We start from the raw sequence: 15,775 nt of genomic DNA, 5'->3' as shown, positions 1-15,775 counted from the left end.
CTTTTCTATATGTTAAGGTTCAAAATAATTTTTTAAAAATCACTTTTAAAAATACTAAAATCGTATTAGCATATATGCATACAGAATCTGTTCTGCCAAATTAAAGCTAGTCCAAGACAGAAGGAAAATAAGTTATGAATGTTTACATTAGTAGTTTAATTACATAAACTTGTTAGTATGCCTGATCTCACTGCAGATTTCTTAAGGCACAGAACCTTTATTTGAAAATAAACCTAGAGAAACCCTCCCTTTAACCCACTTTTGCTGGTACTTTATCATATATAGACCTGAAAATCCATGCAACAGCGTATCACAAATGCAACATATACTGACTAGCACTTTGAGATTACCAACTTTTTGTACTGAAATAAATACAGTTTAGCAGTAAAGTCTCCATCACAGCTTTGTCATAATTATTTTCCACATAAATGTCCGGATTCTACTTTCAATTTTAGGAAGAATACATTAAACGCTTCAATTCTTCCTGCACCAATTAGTCTCATGTTTCAGATCCAGTAACATAAAAAATAATTATCAAATATTAAACCCCATTATTAGGTCCTTTGTTTTCTTCTTGTTTGCAGTTGTGTATTTATTACAAACAAAACCCTGAGGAATCTGTTGAGTCATTAGAAATACATCACTGAAATGCATACAGTACAGAATTCAACCCTCCCATTCACCAAGCATGCAATGCAATATTTATACTGCATATGTTTTCAAATGTAGTTTTATTCCAGTGACCTATTTGCAGTGTTTACATACATTTCAAAACAACATTATGCAAACATATCACAGGACTCTACTTAATCTTTAGTATATACTCCTTTATAAAAGGTTTTGACACAATGGAGAAATCAGTCCAGAAAAGCTCATGTTACCAGGTTTCTTGATAAACAAAATACCATGAAGCCCTGTAACCGGCATGAGCACAAGTATCCGTCAGAACGGATCCCTCTTTTAAATAAACAGGTTTAAGTTTTGTTCAGTAGACGAGTTTCTGTCATGACACTGTCCATTTAATTTTGTGCTTTCCAAAAGGCAAGCGTACTACAGAAATAAAATTCCCTACCCAACGGGAGAGAGAAATTCAGTAAACATGTATGTGTTTCCCATTCCAGCAGAAGAATCCAAGTTCATTGAAATTCTCATTTGGCTCATTATGGCTAAATCCAGCACACCCTGCTTATACCTTCTTCTTCTTTGCCTGCTCCCCAGAGTCTAGTTTACGTTTCTTAGCGGAAGCTGGTTCATCGTCTTTTTCATCATCTTTAAATAAAAGACAGAGTTAATCAAAGTCAGCAAAGCCAGTTATTTTTGTATCAAACACTGTCCTTGTCTCAGAACAACAGACTTAACCATGTCTGAGATGCCTGGAAAAAGGCCACAGTAGTATTAACTGACAATATCTTCATTTTTGGAAAGTGGACAATACGTGGACAGAATAGGAATGATTACTTATTATTACTACCACAGACCACTGAGGATAACTAGGAAGAGGCTTTGCTATGCTAATGTACGGTACCTGTTCTAAAAACCTTATTATATGAATAGATAAGACAAAAAGCTAGAAAATCACATTTTAGATGCAGGAAGTAATGTCAAGGTCAACGAACAGTTTATCTTCTCAGTTTTTGGATGAAGGCTGACTAAGAGAAATATGTAGCAGTCAAAAAGAAAAAAAAAAGCACACAGCATAAATGGAGCAAGACAGAGAAACTGCCCCTGGGGAATAAACACCGAGAGCAAAAGGAGGAGGAAGACACTAAAACAACCTTCCTTTGCAAAAGGTTTGTAACAACTTTACTGGTGAACCAAAATATTATTGTGTGCTCCGGAAGTCCTGAATTTCTTCTGGTTTTGGACTCCTGATTGTTACTGACTATTCCCTTTCCCCAGCAATTTTTTTTAAAAAGTAAGTCCTCCCTCCCTCCAAATATTTCTTGACTTCCTAGATTACCATTACAGCTTGTACTGTGAGAGCAGTAAATATTTTCTTCCGTAACCTGTCACACGGACATGTTATTTAATTCCCCTCTTAGCCCCCATGCTTTGCAAACACTACAGGCACACCCTGCCCGGCACCCGCGCCCCGGCTCAGGGCAGCGGCGCTGTCGGGAGCTCCCACGCCGCCCTCCGCTTCACCCGAGCGCGGCCGGGGCGGCCTCCGCCGGTCCCCGCTCCCGCCAGCGGCGGGGGAGCCCAGGGCCGGCCGGGGAGCCGGGCCGCTGCTGGGGGAGCCCCCGCCGCCCCTCACCGCCCGCGGCCCCTCACCCGGCTCCGGCGGCTCCTGCTCCTCGCCCGGCAGAACCCCGGCCCTGCCGGCCTGCCGGGGCGCGTCGTCGCCGTTGTCCTCGTAGATGTTGGACCACTTTATGGCCATGTCGAGGGCGGGGGGCGGCGGGGGCTTCCTCTCGGGCGGGCTGTAGGTCTCCGGCGGGGGCACGGCGTTGTTCTTCCACACCTTGAACTCCTTGGGGGGCTGCAGGAGACAGCGGGGCACCCGTCACGCCGCGGCTCGGCGCCCGGGCCGCCCCCCAACCCCGGCCCCGGGCCGCCCCCCCCGGGTCGCCCCCCCGACCCCGGCCGCCTCCTCGGGCCGCCCCCCGCACCTCCTCGGGCGCCCGCAGGACGCGGCTCTCCCAGTCGATCTGCTTGTTGAGCGGGTTGTAGAGGAAGGCGGGCGGCTGCGACACCCTACGGAAGAGCTCGTCGGGCGGCGGCAGCCGCGGCCGCCGCCCCGGGCTCCCCCCCGCCGCCGCGCCGCCTCCCGCCTGGCGCTCGTCGGGCTGGGGCTCGTCGGGCTCCGAGTCGGAGCTGGAGCTGCCGTAGGCCGCGAAATAGCCCAGCGGGTCCTCACCCTCCGCCGCCATGGCGGGGCCTGCCGCCGCGACACCGCCCGCACGGAAACCGGCCCCGCGCCGAGGGTTCCGGCCCGCCGCGGCCCCCGCTGCCGCCGGCCCCCGGCCGCCCCTCGGGAGGCGAAGCCCCCACCGTGCCGTCTTGGGGTGGGGTCCCCGCTCGTACAGGGCGAACGGGGGGTAGGTGGGAGACGCGGGGGCTCGCCCGGGCTCCTCCGGGATTTTCTCCCTCCGAGCGGTGAGACACAGCGGACGGGACGCGCGAGCGAGGCCACCCCCGTTTCCCCTCCCCCCCCGCAGGCCCAGGCTGGGAGAACGCGGGGGATGGCGCGGAGCCGCCCGGCGCACACGAGCCCTGGCCGGCCCCGCCGGTGCTCGGAGGCCCGCGGGCTGCCCGCACCGACACATCCTGACATCTGCCGGGAGCAGCTGGTACCAGACCCCCCGGTCACCCAGGCTTGTGTCCCTGCTGTCCCACCGGCTACAGCACGCACCGGGGCTGCCCCGCCACTCACGCCGCCACAGAAGCAGGGTAAGGCCCAAGGAAGGGGCTTTGGTTATAACATGATCAATTCCTTACAGAAAAAGATACTAAACCATGAGCAGCTGATCTCTCGATCAATATTATAATGATTATTTTGAAAGAAACCTTACACACAGAGTACAATTAAAACAACCGCTGGCGTGAGCCTCCACAACCCCTGCAACGTTTGCAAATCCATTTTTGAGTCATGCTGCTCAGCACCCAAAGGTTTTGTTTCTCCCCCGCTATTAATAAAAATCTTAATTTAAGAATGAAGTCAATGGACACATGGCTGGAAGCAAGGCTTCTCCCATCTTTAAGAAGCCGAGCAATTGAGTCACCTGAAAAAAAAAGCAAGAATCAGGTTAGCAACACTGATCATGGACCACAGAAAGTGTAGTTCAGCAGCCAAGCTCCAGATCTCATAGGCATGTTTTTCCTACGCGCTGCTCTCGAATGCAGTCTTACACGCACAGGTGTTTCACATTAAGTCAGTTTTTCCACCAAAGACAAACCTCTCTAACAAGACAGAGAACAAAAGCCTCCCGCACACACAAAACCGAAACCACACACCCAGACACTGGCGTGAACTGCTCTTACAACCTACACATGCTAATAAGAGAGGTAGGTAAGAAAACAGGCAATTATAAAAAAGAATTTATTCCAAAAGTGGTGATAAAATTTATTTTTTTTTTAAATGCAGATTATAAACATTTGGTAAGACAATACATTCATCTAAAGTCTCAGGTTAACAGGCTCCACCGCAGGAGCGATCCCTCACAGGCAGGCAGCATGCTTCACGTGTTCAGATTTAGATGTACAAGGCAGTCTTCACCCTGAGCTGATGCTCTTTTTCAGCTAAGAGCAAGCTTGTTCGTGCTCCTCCATTTACAAGATTCCAAGAAGGGACCCAAACCTAAGCCCAGCTCTTTAAGTGGTTACAGCAGGCATTTAGACAAATCGATTCCCAGACAGCCCCAGCATGTACAACTACATTTCAAGTTAATGGAATAGAAGGATTAAAGCCTACCCTCAATTTTTTTTTGTTAGAGAGCAAAATGTTGCTTATGCCTTCTGAACCAAGCAGTTTTGTTGAAAAGCACTGTCATCGTCCTGAAGGTTTATGATCTTAGATGTATACAAGGAGAACAGGACTTTTATAAACACTAAACAGAAGCCCACATCTTTATCAAATGTAAGCTATTCGTATACCAAGCATGGAGCGTAGTTGGACATTGTAGTTTATTTTAGCCTACTTCCTAAACCAGAGTAAACACGAAAAAAAATTTAGAGACTATATTGAGGTCCTGCAGATGGCCTGTCTCCACAAAAAGAGAACGTAGTTTAGAAATATCACCTGGGTTTGAATTTGAATGCAATTACACAGCTATAGCACTGTATGAGCGCCAAAATAATTAAGCTTTAAATACAAACCTACCCTTTGATACACCGAAAACATCCCATCACTTCAAAGTGTAGTACTGCAGAACAGAGTGTAACACACTTCCAAGTAAGAGTTTGTCTTTGCTACTAATATTAAAGTGATTATGTACTTAACAAAAAGTAGAATACAACTCAAGAGTAGAGTGTGAGAGGAATACAGCATGTGTATTCTTGTGTCGAGAAATGAGAACCTTCCCATGTTGAAACAGTTTAAAACGCATTTGACATTGAACAATTTGAAACGTAAACTTCCCTATCAGTTTGAAGAGTAGCTATCTGAAGTGCACCATTTCCAAGCGGCCTTCAGGTATGGGTACCTTCTTGCTACAGGACGACTCCTCTACTTACCTACTGGGGCAAAACATAGAAGCTTTGCTCCTTAATAGCATTATACAACAACATTTTCTTACAGCCCACATGATGCTGTTACAGCAGTTTACATTCCTTTTCCAGTACTAATGAGGATTTATATTTAAAGTGCATCTCAAATCAGAAATGTTTAACTAATACACAAGAATAATATGCTAAGACTTGTGGAAGTATATTTGCTAACTCGAATCGCTGCGATACTGAGTGCCTGTTGACTTACTAGTAGGACAAAGTTCAGACAGTTAAAAGACTCCTTGCAAATAAGCATAGCTACAGATTTCGCTGGATTCAGGGGTTTTTTTTGTTTGGGGTTTTTTGGTTGTTTTTTTTTTTCAAACGGAGTTGCACACACATATGCAGAAGGCAGAATTTATCCTACAGAGAAACACTAAATTTGGTAAACAAGTTTAAGCTTTTTGGTAAGTAAGCTTAAGCTTTTAGTTTAGAAAGTTATTTTTTGACACTCAATACTTTTCCTAACTATCTTTCCCAGTTCACTTGTCATGAAAACATTCAGAAAAGCAAATTTGTTGGTTTCTGTAGGAAGAAAAAAAATAATTGTTCTATAACTGCAGTTTAAATATCTGCAGCAAAATGTGAAACCTTGAATACATTGGTTTAAAAACCAAACCTTTGCTGGTATAATACCATGTTTTGAAGAAGCTTCCTAAAGAACATAAAATTAAGCAGCTCCAGAGTAACCCAATTACAAAAAAATATATAATAATAATAATAAAAATTACTACTTAAAACCAGTAAATAGCATAGATTGTTTTCTCTGATTTTGCTAGTTAACAGTTTGAACACATTTTTTTAATTTTTATAAGGCACCACACAAAGTTTCAGTACCATTTGGATGAACAGACAAAAGTCACTACGTTCACTGTGGTTGAAGAGAACGTGATCTTAAAGGCAAAAAGCAATTGTCACTTGAACTAGTACATGGTTCCTGCTGCTCTGACTGGAGCTCTGGGGGGAGTGGGGGTGCACCAGGGTCTCCAGGCCCTGGAAGGGTGGCTGAGAAAACAGCACACTCCGCATTTCCCATCTCTGCAATCGGTAAATTCATTGAATGAAGTGAGACAGCAGACACAAATGCAGCCGTGCTATAATCTTCTTCTGGATGATGTATCTGGGTAGATTCTTTGTCTTTTGTTTTATCAAAAAAATTAGATTCATCAGAATACGATCTAGAAAGATCATTTGTTCCTCCATACAGCGAGGTCATACAGGTGCTGCAGCTTAGACCTAAGATAAAAAACAGAAACTGGATTTAAATACAACGTGGTCCACTCTTAAAACTGTGCTCTGATTTAATAGCACTAAGAATGTCAAAAGATCAATAGTATTTTTAACAGACTAACCTCTTCATCTCACCTCTCACATCCCGATATTCATGACAAATAAAAAAAAAAAAAGATATGTGCAGATTATCTAGGCTGATGTGAATGATTTCTTGTTAGGGAAGCAAATTAACTCTATCCCAGCCGAAACCAGGACATTTTTCCTTATCTCTGTATCAGCTATTATTTGACAAAGATGCACCATAATTTAAGCTTCATTTTAGGAAGTCAAAGTAGCCCTTTGACCCATTGAGCCTTTTGACAGATTTTTTCACTGTGTTCTTCAAACTTTTAAAACTTTCAGCTAGATGGTTCTACTCCAAAGCATTTGAAGGCTGTTTTACCTGAAGCCAGAGAAAACTTCAGGACTTTCATCTCTCGGGTTAAAATGTGCTTCTTCCTTCTTTATGTCTGTTTTGATGGGTGTGGAATGGGAAGTAAGGTTTTTGGTTTAGAAGGAGTATACTTCCTTTATCTGCCTTAAAATATGAGCACATATAGTCACTATAAGTTTTGTGTGTCAACAAAACCTCCCTGCCTGTATGAAACAACACATCCAAACATTTACAGTGACTAATTCTAAGTTTTGGCATTGAAGGCATATAAGGAAATTCCCCTCAGGTTGCATTTGCTGGCTTATCTTCTGCTGAGGTGGAAAGTTGAACAAAACCAGAGCATCCTGCCACTGCAGTAAATAGCTTCAAGAGAAATGCAAGATGGAAGATAACCACCTATTCTAAGTTCTGAATTAGAACCTCATAGAAAGCAAAACTAAAATGTGAAGACAGACCTATCCATCATAACACATTGATGGGTTTTTTGCAATTTTTTATTTATGATGTGTTCAGATAGTAGAAAAGGCAAAGCCAGGATACATGTACTAGGATCTTAAACCCAAACTAGTGATATTTTCAAGAATGTTGTCCCAAGCACTAGAGGAATTAAAAAAAAAATATATCAGTACTAAGAATTAAATAATTATTGGAGTTTAATTTTGCAGTCCCTTAAAATAAAACTTATGTCTTACAAAATATTATTATAAACTTCTTACCTTTGAGAGCTTCAAGTTTTTCATTTTTGACTTTCAATACTACATCAGTTATCTTTTGTAACAGAAAGTTTTGTGTTCTTTCTCGTCTGATAGATTCAACTAAAGCATCTAGTCCCTTTGGGTTTTCTGCTAAGTAGTCCAGTAACTTCCCAGTTTTTTTCCTACTGGAAGATCGAGAAGAAATTTCTTCTGTATCCTCTCTCGTGAGTATTTTCTTTGAACGTAGGTAATCAAAGTGTCTCTCAGCTATAATTTTATCACACAGGTAAGGACGCATCCTTTCTAAAGCCTGAAAACCAAAACAAACTAGTATTAGTCAATATTTCCATTTATTTAGAAGCTTGTTATTTGAAACCCATATGATTTTGATACACATTAATGAAACCATTTGTAAGGCTGCCACCATATTACCTAACAGATTTTTCTCAGTGTAAAAAAGTATTTAAAAAACCCAAACACGTTACCTAATTTACTTATCCCTTTCATTAGTTTTTTTTTAGTCTACTCAGGAGTTTTAATACATGTTAAGTAATAAAGTGAATACTTACAAAAAATATTAATTACACCAAGTCTGTGGTTATCACATTTCAGAACAGTCACCAAGTAAAAATGAAAGGAAATTACACCAAGAAAACACAACAGCACCTATTCACTTTGTCTACAGACACTCATTTTCACTGACTACACGACTGCCACATTGCCATACTATTTGTATCCATGAGGCACAACTCCAAAATATTGCAATTATTGATGTTTGCTCTACATTGAGTAAAAGCAGTCTTGGAGCATTGTTTAAAAGGATTGTTAAACAAATGCAACTATTTACAAGTTCAACAGATTACTGGCACCCAAAATAACATGCACTTTCATCCACAGATGTACCTACTCTCAACAACTTTACTGGCTGCTTTTCATCTTCATCAGGCTGCCTTCTTTTGGTTTATAGATTTTAAACACCTGAAGCAACTTGCACACCTCCAACACGCTGCACAGACCACTGAAAGTGCAACTCTGATTACTGTGGCAAAAGCAAAATGACTCTACCCTTTGCAGTGTAACTTCAGCTTACAAGTGTAAACTGGTTGCTTAACTCCTCTCTATAGCCAGCAAATAAAAAGAGGTGGAACAATCTGCCCACGGGAGGGGACTCCGTCCACCACCTAAAGACCCTAACATGCCGTCACTGGGTATGATGCAGCAGATTCATCTGCCTTGAGCACTTCAGGAGCAACGCCACTTCGCATCTTCAGGAACTGTAACACCCAGTATCAGATCACTTTCCCTCAGAGATCTTCCTCCTGGGGAAACATGCTGTATTTTGTAACCAGACTCACTTCTAGCCTGACTACCCATTTATTTTGGAGGTACACCACTTTGACTTCCTCCTCGGAAAAAGTGAGGTGTCTTCTCCTATACTGACCAATTTATTTTTACAGGTATCAAAACAAAACCCAATCTTTCTTCAGCTTGTTTAGCTGGTACATACAAGCACAAACATTGCTACAATGTAAATTATATTAATCTTACTTCAATCTGTACATTAACAAGCCTGCCTGCTTGATATCAATATTGAAACAGAATTAATGCATGTGTTCACAACTCTCCGGTTTCAGTATCTACTATTCTGTGAAGATGAGAGTCACAAATGACGTCTCTGTGCTTGAAAAACAAACTCTCATTTTATATAATGCTACAAAATCGGCAGTTTCTCCCAGCAGCATTTTTCTCTGTGCAGAATTACACAAGTAGTCAGATACCCACTAGCTGAGTGTTACTGATGTGAAAAAACTAACGCCCCCACCACGTCTCAGTTGATTCAAAAAAAGAAAAAAAAGAGTATGTGAAAGCCAGAAGGAAAAGCACCTTCACATACAAGAACAAATGAAGGGATGAAAAGAAACAAAACTTTTTTCCTGAAGAACGTTTTCAAATATCCTCCTGCTTTTTGAGATTAGATTCCATAACAGCAGCATTTAAAAATTAAAGTGACAGTTTGCCTTATAGCCATTTACTAGCTCAATAAATAGAAGCAGAGGAAAAGCTAGATATAAAGACACACTTTAAGGCAGACTATTTCAAACAAAAATACTGTCTGGCATACTGGTGCTAGGGAAAGCACCAACAACTCTTAAAGAAAAAAACTTCTTGGACTGCTCCATTTAGTACAGCAGAGAACAAAAAAGTCATTCTTCAGGATCCAACAAATATTAAGCTATCAATAAACAGCCTATGGTTACCTGGCTGTTAAAGCAAGCATCAGATGAGCATGCACGGAAGGAAAAGGAAGGCTTTGGGCAGTAGACTATCACCACTAGGTTTAATACAATGTAAAACTGAGAACGTAAGGGTGCAGCTCCATGGTGGCCAACTGAAGTGCAAGGAACACTCTGCCGTGCGCAGCAGCTGCATGTTTCTACCCTCTCCCTTGTACTGGTGGATCAGAGGATCCAGTCAAGAAACTGAACTGGTGCTTTCCCCCCCCCCCCCCCCCCCCCCAGCCATATTAATTATCTGATCCAGTTTAGTCTGCAGTCATGTTGGCACTAGTGGTAGCATAACAAATACAAGAGCATAGCAGTGCAACACTACAGCTTATATCAATTTAGGCAGTTCTGGAATACTCTCAAGTGTCCAATTGCAACAAGCTCGCACCTGAACGGTTACAAATGTAGTAGGCTATATGGTTTTTTTTCAGTTCTCATGGAAATCTCATCCTACCATAAGAAGGGTCAATCAACAAACTCCACTCCGAAACAGAAGTCAGTCAACGTTTCAACACTAGAAGAATAAGGTGAGTCATTATTGCATAGAAAGACTATTGTGTTTTGACTAACACCTTCCTGTGATGAGTCTTTTTCACTGTATGAAGTGTATCAATTCTGAATTTCCCTCTGCACTGGCCTCATAAGTCAACAGGTTATTAGGGACAGAAAGAGTAAACACATTAGAACGGAAGCTTTAAATATACTTTGCTCTATTTCAGTGATTTTGTACGGATCACAATCTCCTTCCCAGCTCCCGAATATAAGATTCCAACCATTATAGCTCTTCCTCAAAGCAAGTTTATCCAGACCAAGTTAACCTTTCAAGCTAATTTTCTGTGGTATGCTGGCACATAATATACACAGAACTTCTGGTAATGCAGCACTGCAGTGATGCTATCAAGTTACCTGAGCAGCTTTGAAACAGCTAAGTAAGTTTACACTGAACTGGCGCTTGGTATTGTGAAGCCGCAACATACGAGATCTGAGAGAAGAAGCTCTGAAGTCAGATCTATGGGGCTGTATTTTGATGATAAAACTAATGTTATTTCTTTCTACATATTAGGTTTCCAAAAGTCCTCTAATTACTGTGGGAGACCCTGTAAGATCAAGGGCTAAAGCGACATTCATGCACTTTTGTGAGATGCAGCCGTGAATTCAGTCACTGACACAGATGAATGTACATATCATGTTATATATATATAGTCTGATATAAGCGGCTATTTTTTTTTTTTTTTCTGTGTAACTACCAGATGCTAACTATTGCTGTACAACCCTGTGGTTCCACAGAAGCAAGTAATAACTTGAAAAACAAGCCTCACAAACTGTGACAAAGCATTTAAAATTAAAATTACGTATGCAAAAAGCTAGTAAAAAACTAAAACTGAACTCCATACATTCTTAATTGTACTTTAAAGTAATATTACAAAACCCCGAAATAAGTCAAACATAAGACACTATCGATTACAAACAGAAGGACGGATGGTCAATAAATAATTGATAAACTGCGATTTTATTTGGTTTTTTTTCCAAGTGAACCGATAACTTGTTGAGGTGGATTAGCACGTTGCTTGCTTCCCAGTCTAACAAAGAGATCAGTAAAACCAGACTGAATCCGGATGGAATCTTCCCTCAAATTCTTGACACTAGTGAATAAAACTGGGGAGGAGGGCGTATAAATTCGGGAAAACACAGAACAAAAAGCCTCCAAGACAGTTACCGGTATTTAACCCAAAGCGCCTCGCTCTGTAAGGCAGTCCCACCCCCCTGCAGAGAGGGGCCCGCACCCGCGGCGACCTCCGGCCACCCGGCTCACCGCTCGGCACCCGCACCCTGACCCCGGTGCCCGACGGCGGGGCAGGCACCGCCAAACCGACCCCCACCCGCTGTCCCCAACGGGCGGCAGAGAGAGACGGCAAACAGGAAAAAGAGGGGATCGAGCGCTCCGGTGCGCTCCCGGCCCCAGAGCTGAGTGTCGGCAGCACAAGGCCAGCCCCACACCGGGAAGGAGGCGGATCCCAGCGGCGCGGGCTGCCGCTCTCGGCGAGCTGCGGGCAGGAGGCCCGGCCCGCCACCCCCGCCCCGCCAGGCGTGACCCGCCCGCCCCCGCCGGCGCCTGCCGGGCAGGCGGCGGGGAATTCCGGGCGGCGCGGCAGAGGCGAGGCCAGGCCCAGCCCGGCCCGGCCCAGCCCCCCCCGCCCCCCGGCCGCCGGCGCTGACACAGCTTCCGCTTCCCCGGCCCGGCCCTGGCCCCACCCCGCCGCCCCGCGCACCCCGGCCCCTCGGGCCCGCGGCCACTTACATCCTTCTTCACCTCGGCCATCTCGTCCTCCGTCAGCGGCCGCCCCGCAGCCCCCGAGCTCGAGGCCGGGCCGGCGCCCTCCATAGCGGAAACCGCTCCGCCGGCACCACCGCTGCGGGGGAGAACGGCTCCGGGCAGCGCTTCCGGTCCGGGCCCCGCCCCGAGCCCGCCCCCGCCAATGGGCTCCCAGGGCAGGCACCCCGCCCCCAAGGCCGCCCCGCCCACCCGCCTCTCGCCGGAGCGCGGCCCCGCCCAGCAGCGCGTGCGCGGAGGGGCCCGCCCTCGCTGGCGCGCGCGGGTGCAACCGGCCGTGTTGTCTCGCCCCGCCGGCGGCCGCCCCGGGCCGGGCCCGCGCATCGGGTGCAGGGAGCGACGAGCCGGGCTCCGGCTCCCCTCGGCGGCTTAGCCCTGCTCTGCTCCAGAGCCGTGCCGCGGCGCCCCCCGCCCCCGTTAAACCAAGCGTCGGGGGACGAGGGGCGAAGCGGGCGGCTCGGGCTGCGGCTCCCGGGGGCAGCAGCGTGCAGGTCCCTCTCGTCACCGTGTTCGCAAGCCGGATGGCCGACGCCAGGCGGGCGCGGGGGTTTGCGGTGGGCCCCGGGCGCTGGCGGCCCTCGAACCCCCCCGGCCCGCGGGCCCTCCGGAGCAGGCCCGTGAGGGAGGGCCAGGGGACACGGCTCCGTTAATCGCCATTTTCCAGCTGCCGGGCAGACCTCAGGCTATTGCTGCCGCCCTGAGCTGGGCTCCCACCAGCAGTTACACTGGAGGCGTACAGAAGCAGAAGCGATCTTGCTGTCAGTAAGGCAAAAGTACCCCTTTTACGGTGTTTGGTAAAGTCCTTGATGCGCCTCATTAATTAATGCAGTCACACTCTGCATTGTACCAGAGTATAAATACCAGCTGCAGCGGTATCTGTTCTACAGCATTCCCAGCTTTTCAATAAACACTTCGGATAGCAAAGGTCCTGCCCAGAACATTTGGAAAATGAAGGACTAGTCACCGTTCTCACCTGGGGACCGTGCCCATTTCCGTAGCGCTGGGTGTTGCAGTCACTGCCAGTCCTCAAACGGTAGCCAGCTCCGCTCCCTGCCACCGCTGTGCAGGACAGGTCTGCCCGATGGTGGCTCACCCCCACCATCCAGCCCCGCAGACCAGATCGCTGGTAATTTGGCAGCACACCTCTGCTCACAACCCAAATCCTTCCGTGGTGTTATTCCCACCCCAAGAAGCTATAGTTTGCTGTAGTGCATTTGAATTTCTCAACGCTATCTCTGTATCGAACACGTGAAATATAAAGTAAATGAGTATTTATCTCCCATCTTCCTGCCCAGAGAGCTGCAGGACAGGCCATTTTTCAAGTCCAAGTGACTATGCTGATCCTCCCTAATCTGTGTCAAGCATCCAAATACACGGAACGGTTTCAGAATCCAATGCTCCAGCCAGCCCACTGTGGCACTTCTGAGACAGTCAGGCGTCTTCCCAGCCCCCTGACTCGCACCTTGTTCATTAAGCCAAATGCCTTCCAGCTCCTGCCCTTCAAGGTGAATTATATTGTAGACTTTGCAGGCTCCGTACAATACTGCTGGTAAAAAAAGCTCTTGTGCATTCCGGATTTAGAGTATTTGTTAATAACCTTGCTCAGTGAGAGGCACAGTTCAAAGCCACGCTATGTCTGGAGGCTTAGGCTTCTGGATTCCTGAGCCATGTACAAGACAAACTGAAATGAATTAACTTCAGCAATCAGGAGAAGAGCATGTGGGTGGAGAATACAAGAATAGAATATATTTTAGTAGACTTAATGCCGATAAACCCTAACAGGATTTAATGGTCCAGGCAGCTGGAAGAAGACTACTCTCAGCGAGAAACTCATTTCAGGAGGTTAGTATCAGTTCAGTATCAAGAATTTAGCCTCAATGAAGAGTGAGTTAGAGATCATTTCTTCCAAGGTAGCTGGGAAGATTTTGGACACTGCATTGGTTTCATGAGTATGTACAGATGTAATGCTCATCTACAATAAACTTTGAGAGTAAATTTCCCAGTAAGTTTTGGAAACTGCTTACAACCCAGAGCTGTTAAAATCTTTCATGGTATTGGTCCTCAACAATGTTGTAATGCTGTCACAGTTTGTAAGAACAAGTTGGTCAGTTTTTGAGAGCTGTGAATAACCCCAGGTTTTCCTCCCCCTCTGCCCTCACTGAGCAGCCCATCCTTGCTGCAGAGCAGGGGCCTCTACCTGGGAGCTTCACGTGCTCCTATCCCGTTTTGCCTCCTGGTCCTTAACTCAAAGGTCTGGGTCCTGCCACAGGACAACCCCTTTTTGGAGCTGGCAGAACACCTCCAGCCCCTTCAGCCCCTGTGAGAGTGGCAGGGCTCTACACCTTCCCTAGGGAAGAGGAAAGGTGCCAGGCAGAGAGAAGGGACAGAGAATTTGGTTCAGTTACAGATCTAGATCCAGATCCAGGGCCTTGCCCAAACTGAAGTGTTATCTGCAGCTACCCATGGCAAGTTTTCAACTACAAACCTACAACAACCAACCTACAGCTCATGAATTTTTGGGGGTGAGGTTGCCAAGAGCATCAGAATGTCTGGACTTTACAATGCAGGAGACTGTTGACTGATGCTTTTTGGCAGGACGTACTTACAGTGGAGAGTGAATTCATACACTCAAGTGCAGAAGTCTCTACTTGCTGAACTAATATTCTACAGCTAAATGTTGCAAAGGGCACTCCTAAATTACTATTATGCTTTTGGTTTTGCTACTCTATGACAAACTTCTTAATGTGGCAAGTGGGAGTGGACTGCATAGCTTTTGTTATTTTTAATTATTGCCACTTAGAAACAAATTCAAGTAAATTGGTACCAACTCTCCTGTAGATATGGGTACACAAAGATGCAGGTAAGTGTGATAGTTTACTTTAAATTGAACCAAGCTGAATGTATCCACATAGATGTAAGCACAGATTTAAATTTATCAGTATAAAACCCATACTTTTAACCAGTGTAGTTAAATTAGTACAAAGGCTGTATTTAGAGATCAGCCCTAATGAAATCCTTCCTTGTCCCTGCTTCTCCACAAAGAAGAGTATTAGATTATGGTTTAAGGTCGTATTACTTAGCAAAGCTGTACAGTTCGGAAGTGATGGAGTTCTTTTGCTACAGTACTCTTAATTTATGTTGGGTTTCTTAAGATGCTGAAGCACCAACACTGAGGTCTTGAACAACTGAATCTTGGCTTGCCGCAGGGTGGCACTGAAGGCCCACGAGCACTGACACATGCCCATGAAGCCTGGAGCAACCGCCTTGTCCCGAGGTCGTTAATCCTCATATCATAACCTAATAATACTAGAGCATCAGCGTACACGCAGAGATTAGCCCCACATGCACTATTTGTAGCACGCCACAAGTAGTATTTAGACATAAAACGTGCGACCATCTGTCATGTTACCACAAAGCAATGTCTGAAACGCAGTCACCTCTCTTGACGTCCTGGAGGAGAAAAGACACAAGAGCTATGTGAATAATTTAACCGTAACGGTCATGCCAATAAACCTTTGTAGCTTCACCTTTTGTAACTTACAGTAAATATAGGAAATGCAGAAAAAATACTATACTACAGTAACATCTG

The 15,775-nt window shown here is 45.5% G+C and overlaps 3 protein-coding genes across 4 annotated transcripts in view; all 3 read right to left on the bottom strand.

The window, feature by feature from the left end:
• Positions 1 to 714: 714 nt before the first annotated feature.
• On the bottom strand, positions 715 to 3,124 carry C11H1orf52 (chromosome 11 C1orf52 homolog). Its single transcript, XM_040611225.1, has 3 exons — positions 2,613 to 3,124; positions 2,275 to 2,482; positions 715 to 1,269 (listed from the first exon to the last, which is right to left on the bottom strand). The coding sequence occupies exons 1-3, from the start codon at positions 2,871 to 2,873 to the stop codon at positions 1,187 to 1,189; spliced, it is 552 nt and encodes a 183-aa protein (XP_040467159.1). The 5' UTR covers positions 2,874 to 3,124; the 3' UTR covers positions 715 to 1,186.
• Positions 3,125 to 5,487: 2,363 nt separating this feature from the next.
• BCL10 (BCL10 immune signaling adaptor) lies at positions 5,488 to 12,309 on the bottom strand. 2 transcript variants are annotated; one of them, XM_040610944.1, is made up of 3 exons: positions 12,154 to 12,309; positions 7,591 to 7,879; positions 5,488 to 6,444 (listed from the first exon to the last, which is right to left on the bottom strand). In XM_040610944.1, exons 1-3 carry the CDS (start codon positions 12,235 to 12,237, stop codon positions 6,077 to 6,079), a joined length of 741 nt encoding a protein of 246 aa, XP_040466878.1. In that variant the 5' UTR covers positions 12,238 to 12,309; the 3' UTR covers positions 5,488 to 6,076. The 2 variants fall into 2 exon arrangements, with proteins under 2 accessions (XP_040466878.1, XP_040466879.1); XM_040610945.1 differs by lacking the exon at positions 5,488 to 6,444 and adding an exon at positions 6,461 to 6,950.
• Positions 12,310 to 13,445: 1,136 nt separating this feature from the next.
• DDAH1 (dimethylarginine dimethylaminohydrolase 1) overlaps positions 13,446 to 15,775 on the bottom strand; it is a 63,703-nt gene continuing 61,373 nt past the window's right edge. The window contains exon 7 of the mRNA XM_040610926.1: positions 13,446 to 15,636. The gene's annotated coding sequence lies outside the window, so the exon portion shown is untranslated. The remainder of the gene's footprint in view (positions 15,637 to 15,775) is intronic.

Source organism: Falco naumanni, chromosome 11 (assembly GCF_017639655.2).
Source record: "Falco naumanni isolate bFalNau1 chromosome 11, bFalNau1.pat, whole genome shotgun sequence".
Classification (NCBI taxonomy): Eukaryota; Metazoa; Chordata; class Aves; order Falconiformes; family Falconidae; genus Falco; species Falco naumanni.
This window is presented reverse-complemented; position numbering and strand designations above follow the sequence as displayed.

Bases quoted from the DNA above. Each gene is read 5' to 3' on its own strand.
- BCL10 (XM_040610944.1), bottom strand. From the start codon at position 12,237: ATGGAGGGCGCCGGCCCGGCCTCGAGCTCGGGGGCTGCGGGGCGGCCG. The intron at 7,880-12,153 runs GTAAGTGGCCGC...TTTGGTTTTCAG, and splicing joins TGGCCGAGGTGAAGAAGGAT to GCTTTAGAAAGGATGCGTCC. The intron at 6,445-7,590 runs GTAAGAAGTTTA...TTTTTATCTTAG, and splicing joins AAAACTTGAAGCTCTCAAAG to GTCTAAGCTGCAGCACCTGT.
- C11H1orf52 (XM_040611225.1), bottom strand. From the start codon at position 2,873: ATGGCGGCGGAGGGTGAGGACCCGCTGGGCTATTTCGCGGCCTACGGC. The intron at 2,483-2,612 runs GTGCGGGGGGCG...TGTCTCCTGCAG, and splicing joins TCCTGCGGGCGCCCGAGGAG to CCCCCCAAGGAGTTCAAGGT. The intron at 1,270-2,274 runs GTGAGGGGCCGC...TTTTATTTAAAG, and splicing joins GCAGGAGCCGCCGGAGCCGG to ATGATGAAAAAGACGATGAA.